At 42.3% G+C, this 7,982-nt stretch overlaps 1 protein-coding gene across 1 annotated transcript; it reads right to left on the minus strand.

Moving 5' to 3' along the window:
- Window positions 1-1,025: 1,025 nt before the first annotated feature.
- On the minus strand, window positions 1,026-7,446 carry LOC123993717 (ganglioside GM2 activator-like). Its single transcript, XM_046296134.1, has 4 exons — window positions 6,976-7,446; window positions 6,718-6,870; window positions 2,805-2,987; window positions 1,026-1,446 (listed from the first exon to the last, which is right to left on the minus strand). Exons 1-4 carry the CDS (start codon window positions 7,075-7,077, stop codon window positions 1,288-1,290), a joined length of 597 nt encoding a protein of 198 aa, XP_046152090.1. The 5' UTR covers window positions 7,078-7,446; the 3' UTR covers window positions 1,026-1,287.
- Window positions 7,447-7,982: the final 536 nt, after the last annotated feature.

Raw genomic sequence — 7,982 nt, forward strand, 5'->3', positions numbered from 1 at the left:
CCTCAATTCCAGCAGGTCAACTTAGGCACTTTGAATATGTCAACAATAAAACACCTTCAGAAAGAAATCAGATCAATACACAAATCAACAGGAAGAACAACATATTCCCAGGGGTTCTAAAGTCAAGTGTCACCACTAGCAACAGGAAGAACAACATATTCCCAGGGGTTCTAAAGTCAAGTGTCACCACTAGCAACAGGAAGAACAACATATTCCCACGGGTTCTAAAGTCAAGTGTCACCACTAGCAACAGGAAGAACAACATATTCCCAGGGGTTCTAAAGTCAAGTGTCACCACTAGCAACAGGAAGAACAACATATTCCCAGGGGTTCTAAAGTCAAGTGTCACCACTAGCAACAGGAAGAACAACAATTCCCAGGGGTTCTAAAGTAGTGTTAGCAACAGGAAGAACAACATATTCCCAGGGGTTCTAAAGTCAAGTGTCACCACTAGCAACAGGAAGAACAGGGGTTCTAAATATTCCCAGGGGTTCTAAAGTCAAGTGTCACCACTAGCAACAGGAAGAACAACATATTCCCAGGGGTTCTAAAGTCAAGTGTCACCACTAGCAACAGGAAGAACAACATATTCCCAGGGGTTCTAAAGTCAAGTGTCACCACTAGCAACAGGAAGTAGCATTTCAAGCCATGGAACCAAAAACGAATGACACAGTAAGAGTCAGCCAGAAACGACTATGGAACAATAAAAACTCCTAGTCATGTGACCAGCACCTTACCTAGGGTAGAAGCCAATGAGCAATAGAAGCATACCCACGGACATTCACCCTTGACAAGGAATCTAATAAAATTCATTTGGTATAAAAAAAAGACAGTGTAAAACATTGTGAAAAAGAATCAAAAACAGGTGACGACAAGTTCATAGCAGTACAGTAGGAAGCCATGCAAATCACTCAACTGTTTGACCTGAAAGTGAGTCGACTGAATCATATCCTAAACTACAGTAGCAGCTCAGTTACTGCTTGTTTGGTACAGGGCCAGTATCCACAAAGTATCTCAGAGTGCTGATCTAGGATCAGGTCCACCCTCCTATTCATTACGATTGTAAAGGTAAAACTGATCAGTACTCCTACTCAGAGAGAGACTTTGTCTATACAGGCCCCGTTCTCAATTGGCAGTTTGATGAGATGGGAAGAGATGAGAGCAGAAGTTCCCGTGAGAATAAAGACGACAAAAAGCTTCAGTATCGCAGCTCACTGAATGGCACATTTATGTTCCCTGTAGCCTCCATTTAACTAGAGTGGAAAGAGGAAGTCGTTTATCCATCGTTTAGTTATTAGAGTGGACAGCAAAGGTGATTTTGAGGCAGCCCAGTTCTTTTCCCATAGCTCCCAGTACTCCCTGTACCCTGTAGTGTCCGTTGGTCAGCCAATAGGGCAGGTCAATGTGAGGGAGGTAGAAGTCGGACTCTGGTAGCGTGTACATCCCCTTAGAACAGACAGGAAATAGAGGTTTTAACCAATACACTTTCACTATGTCCCGAATGGCATCCTATTCCCTAGATAGTGCACTACTTTTGACCAAGGCCCATAGGGCTCTTTTCAAGGGTAGTGCACCTTGGTCAAAGTACTGTATATTTAGGAATAGGGTGTCATTTGGGACACAGCCCCAGAGTGAAGCATGTTTTACTGTATAGAAAAGGTATGCACCCTTAGGAGACAGAAAATAGGTCATTTGAGCCCAATAGACATGAATTGAGTAAACAGAAAAAAATTATTTAAGAAAAACAGAATGAGTTCCGATCAACAGAACGTTAAGTGCACATGTTCAAAACATTCAGAGAAAGTTTATTTTTAACTTTGTTGTTGGGCGAGCTGCTGTTCAACAAACACTCTGTTACCAATCATTCACAGTGCTATCAACAGACATTCACCACATTGCACTGAACAGAATAGGAAAGAGGGAAGTAGCCTGAGCATTGACCACTGGAGGAACTGGTTCTTTCTTGGGGGTGGGTTCAAATGGCAACAAACGGAAGAAAATGGACAGACAGGCTTATAGAGGGATTAACAGGACCTGTCCAATAAGAAACGGCCATCATCATTTGTCATTGCAAAACAGTTTCAAATGATTGTGCCCTAATGAACACAACCATAAATGATAGACTCACAGCTTTGAAGGGACAGTGGCAGGGGATGAACTACAGTATAGACTCACAGCTTTAAAGGGACAGTGGACAGGGGATGAACTACAGTATAGACTCACAGCTTTAAAGGGACAGTGGACAGGGGATGAACTACAGTATAGACTCACAGCTTTAAAGGGACAGGGGATGAACTACAGTATAGACTCACAGCTTTAAAGGGACAGTGGACAGGGGATGAACTACAGTATAGACTCACAGCTTTAAAGGGACAGTGGACAGGGGATGAACTACAGTATAGACTCACAGCTTTAAAGGGACAGTGGACAGGGGATGAACTACAGTATAGACTCACAGCTTTAAAGGGACAGGGGATGAACTACAGTATAGACTCACAGCTTTAAAGGGACAGGGGATGAACTACAGTATAGACTCACAGCTTTAAAGGGACAGTGGCAGGGGATGGACTACAGTATAGACTCACAGCTTTAAAGGGGCAGTGGCAGGACTACAGTATAGACTCACAGCTTTAAAGGGACAGTGGACAGGTGATGAACTACAGTATAGAATCACAGCTTTAAAGGGACAGTGGATGAACTACAGTATAGACTCACAGCTTTAAAGGGACAGTGGATGGACTACAGTATAGACTCACAGCTTTAAAGGGACAGTGGACAGGGGATGAACTACAGTATAGACTCACAGCTTTAAAGGGACAGTGGCAGGGGATGCCGTAGGTGTGTAGAGGTTCAGGACAGTCCTGTCCTGGCGGTATCAGCTGGTTGAGCAGCTCACAGCCGTCTGCGTAATGGCAGCTCCCGATCTCTTCCACACACGGCACCTTGACCCAGAACCCTGCCACCTCCTTCTCCAGTGTCACGTTCACCTAAGAGAGAAATACAGCACCAGTCAAAGGTTTGGACACACCTACTCATTCAAGGGAATAGAATAATAGTGAAGACATCAAAAATATGAAATAACACATATGGAATCATGTAGTAACCAAAACAAAGTGTTAAACAAATCAAAATATATTTTATATTTGAGATTCTACAAAGTAACCACCCTTTGCCTTTGACAGCTTTGCACACTCTTGGCATTCACTCAACCAGCTTCATGAGGTTGTCACCTGGAATGCATTTCAATTAACAGGTGTGCCTTGTTAAAAAGTTAATTTGTGGAATTTCTTTCCTTCTTAATGCATTTGAACCAATCAGTTGGGTTGTGACAAGGTATGGGGAGTATACAGAATAAAGCCCTATTTGGTAAGAGACCAAGTCCATATGATGTCAAGAACAGCTCAAATAAGCCAAGAGAAATGACTGTCCATCATTGCTTAAGACATGAAGGTCAGTCAATCTGGAACATTAAGAACTTTGAACGTTTCTTCAAGTGCATTTATGAGGAACCGCCACACAGGAAAGGAAGACCCAGAGTAACCTCTGCTGCAGAGGATAAAGTCATTAGTTACCAGCCTCAGAAATCGGCACTTAACAAGGCACACCTGTTAATTAAAATGAATTCCAGGAGACTGCGTGAACCAGGCCTTCATGGTTGAATTGCTGCAAAGAAACCACTACTAAAGGACACCAATAAGAAGAGACTTGATGGGTCAAGAAACACGAGCAATCGACATTAGACCAGTGGAAATCTGTCCTTCGGTTTGATATCCAAATGTGACATTTTTGGTTCCAACCGCCGTGGCTTTGTGAGACGCAGAGTAGGTGAACATTGAATCTCCGCATGTGTGGTTCCCACCGTGAAGCATGGAGGAGTGATGGTGCTTTGCTGGTGACACCGTCAGTGATTTATTTAGAATTCAAGACACACTTATCGCTGCAGAATGCTGGTTACGCCATCCCATCTGGTTTGTGCTTAGTGGGACTATCATTTGTTTTTCAACAGGACAATAACCCAACACACCTCCAGGCGGTATAAGGGCTATTTGACCAAGAAGGAGAGTGATGGAGTGCTGCATCAGATGACTTGACCTCCACAATCACCCGACTTCAACCCAATTGAGATGGTCTGGGATGAGCTGGACCACAGAGTGAAGGAAAAGCAGCTAACAAGTACTCAGCATATGTGGGAACTCCTTCAAGACTGTTGGAAAAGCTTTCCAGGTGACTACCTCATGAAGCTGGATGAGAGAATTCCAAGAGTATGCAAAGCTCTCATCCAGGCAAAGGGTGGTTACTTTGAAGAATCTCAAAAATATTTTGATTTGTTTAACACTTTTTTTGGTTACTACATGATTCCATATGTGTTATTTCTTAGTTTTGACGTTGTCACTCTTATTCTGCAATGTAGAAATAGTAAAAATAAAGAAAAACCCTTGAGTCAGCATGTCCAAACTTTTGACTGTTACTGTATATTTTTATTTATTTTATTTCACCTTTATTTAACCAGGTAAACAAGTGGAGAACAAGTTCTCATTTACAATTGCGACCTGGCCAAGGTAAAGCAAAGCAGTTTGACACAACACAGAGTTACACATGGAGTAAAACAAACACAGTCAATAATTAAGTAGAAAAACAAGTCTATATACAATGTGAGCAAATGAGGTGAGGATGGAGGTAAAGGCAAAAAAAGGCCATGGTGGCAAAGTAAATACAATATAGCAAATAAAACACTGGAATGGTAGATGTGCAGTGGAAGAATATGCAAAGTAGAGAGAAATAATGGGGTGCAAAGGAGCAAAATAAATAAATAAAGTAGGGGGAGAGGACCAGTTAACTGGGATGGATAAGAGCGTCTGCTAAATGACTTAAATGTAAATGTAAATGTCTGGATCAACACAGTAGGCTACAGTAACAGTACACCTATCCACAAAATAGGCCATCACAAGGTTACGTTTACCTATGGACAAAATGCTGTTATAACCTGGGTGATTCGAGCCCTAAATGGTGATTGGCTGACAGCCGTGGTATATTAGACCATATACCACATGTTAACTGGGATGTTATGAAAAACTAAGTATATGTCAATAAAACTATTTGACAGAAATACCGCCAGGCTTGAGCAAGTTACCTAAGAGGAGAAAATAGGACCAGTACCGGGGTGTTTTGAAAAACGTGTCTAATGTCAGCCTATTCTTGACTTGGACGTTGCCCCATAGTTGTTTACAGCAAAGCAGAAACTGTTCTATTCCTCCCTTGCAATGATGTCACCGATGTTAGAGAGAAAAAAATCTGACACTGATCTACGTGATTGATTTCAGGGGAAGAACAGTCAAGTCAGTCTTCTCTGCATTGCATCAACTAAACCAATACAAGTCAGTCTTCTCTGCATTGCATCAACTAAACCAATACAAGTTGGGAACAACAGAATGTCCAGTATGTGAAAGCTGTCTGTTGCAAAAAAAACAACATACAAAACGCAACAATATTACATTAACGCATTCTTAATCAGAACATCACCACTCTCAATGCCGTCCCTTCTCTTGTGAACTCTGCATTTTAAGGGTGAGCATTGAATCAGGAAGTCTACTGTATATTATATATCTATTTGGGCCATTAGTGCAGCAGAGCAGGCGTTTATGTGGTGAGCTGCTCACATGAAGCTCAGCCTTTAGTCAGACATACCTCCCCAGCCAAGTTTCTACCTGTTTAACAACACTCTACCCAGAGCCGCCCAGAAGAACCCAGAACCACCCAGAAGAACCCAGAGCCACCCAGAAGAACCCCAGAGCCACCCAGAAGAACCCAGAACCACCCAGAAGAACCCCAGAGCCACCCAGAAGAACCCCAGAGCCACCCAGAAGAACCCCAGAGCCACCCAGAAGAACCCCAGAGCCACCCAGAAGAACCCAGAACCACCCAGAAGAACCCAGAGCCACCCAGAAGAACCCCAGAGCCACCCAGAAGAACCCAGAGCCACCAATTGACACACACCCAGACAAAGTGGAATAGGCTATCACATGGCTGAATAGGCCTACAGACTGATATGGCAAAGTAATAGCTTTCAATTCACTGTTGGTCAGTTTTTCAGGAGGAAGTAGAACTATAGTGTTTCAAACTTGCTTTGATTGTGACCATTTTAATCCAAGAAGAGCCTATTCATTCTATATATTTCCCTAGTTGTTAAGAGCGTTGGGCCAGTAACTGAAAGGTCGCTGGGTCCCAAACCAACTAGGTGAAAAATCTCTCAATGTGCCCTTGAACAAGGCACTTAACCATAATTGCTCCTGTAAGTCGCTCTGGATAAAAGCATCTGCTAACTGACTTTTATTTGTATAAATATGTATTGGATAGCCACAGGAAGTAGTTTGGGGGCGGGGGTGTTCTTAACTATATAACTACCTTTTTTTGCCCAGTGCTACAGATGTCTATGTCTCTGCTTATACAGGACCAGTAAAGGCTCAGTGCACTATATTTGTAAAAAATAAATATCATATTTTTTGTTATTGTGCTGCAGCACCCTCACTTCCTGTGGCTTTGTATATACTGTATGTATATATTGAAGACAGGAAATACCATATGCCTACCTCGAAAACTAATGGTTGGTTAATTACAAAAACTTTAACAAACAAGTATACTTTATAAGTAATCAAATAGCATTCCATATCTAATTTTAGTATTTGAAGAGGAGGCCCTTGGTGCATGCTTAGTACTCACAGCGAGGGGAGCGGCCAGCTCGACGGTTGTGTTCCCGGACGCACTGGCCTTTAGGTCCCCTGGAACTGTGATGGGGTCCGGGGACAGGGTTAGGGTCTTCAGAACCGCCGGGTCGTCTGGCTTACCGCAGTTCTCCCATGAGAACCCAAAGATCTGTGCAAGAATATTGAATAGTCTATGTTACTGTAATAAACATGATGAAATGATAGAGTAGGTTAATGAACAACATTTGAATAAAAGTAAAGATATTTCACTCACCTTCACAGTATATGCTGTGCGCGGTTTCTCGAAATCCAAAGCGCAATTCACCTGAATTCCAATACTTAGCATTATCACATGAATAACAATAACATTTTTCATCGTGCTCAACTAATCTACAACTGAACTAGAAATAATTAGGGTTAATTCAAGATAACAACAGAAAGCGCGTAAACTAAGTCCGTGCACCGCTAAAACGAATCGAGAATGACTGCGACACAACACGTTGAGACGGTGCGGTAAATATTTGTTTCCATGAAGTCCAGTCTCACTTCCGTGTTTATCAAATCACTCCCGAGGCTCGTGACAGACTTCGCGAGGAGCAGATACTGAGATTTTCCTATTTGTATTTGCGCCTCCTTTATATAAATAAAGGAGATTAAATACGAATTTCCTATAGAAATAAAGGAGGCGCAAATACAAATGATACATCTCAATATCTATCTCCTCGCATCCTCTCTCCTCGCCTCCTTCTCAAACCGCATTGGAGGAGAAGGTCAAATTGGGCGGAACCTCTGGCTTTCTCATCCAATGGAGTTTGAGAAGGAGGCGAGGAGAGAGAAGAGAGGACGCGAGGAGTATGCAAGTGAGATCTTCCCACAGTTAAAAGCATACTTATCGGATGTATTAGTTTTGGTAATCAATTTAATCCCTCACTTGATACCTACAATAAGGAAATTGATCTTTAATTTTTAGATTAACAAATTGTGGTACAGGCGTTTGTGAACAAATCTAGACCATAACCTGTCCACAATATAGAGAAAATGCAGATTTTGTGATACCATCAACAAGTAGACAGACACACATAACTGACATCCATTAGTATCCCACCCAAGTTCCAAAACAAGCATTTGGCATTGCAGCTAAACCCATGGGATAGGCTTCATTTGTTGCTAGCCTGAGGCATTGTATTTTGAAGACAACACTCTGAATACCTACACTGGCTTTCTAGCCTAAAGTAGTGGACTTGCCTATGGGCCAGTTTATTCTACAGTACTGTTGATCTG

The sequence above is a fragment of the Oncorhynchus gorbuscha genome, linkage group LG13 (genome assembly GCF_021184085.1).
Source record: "Oncorhynchus gorbuscha isolate QuinsamMale2020 ecotype Even-year linkage group LG13, OgorEven_v1.0, whole genome shotgun sequence".
NCBI lineage: Eukaryota > Metazoa > Chordata > Actinopteri > Salmoniformes > Salmonidae > Oncorhynchus > Oncorhynchus gorbuscha.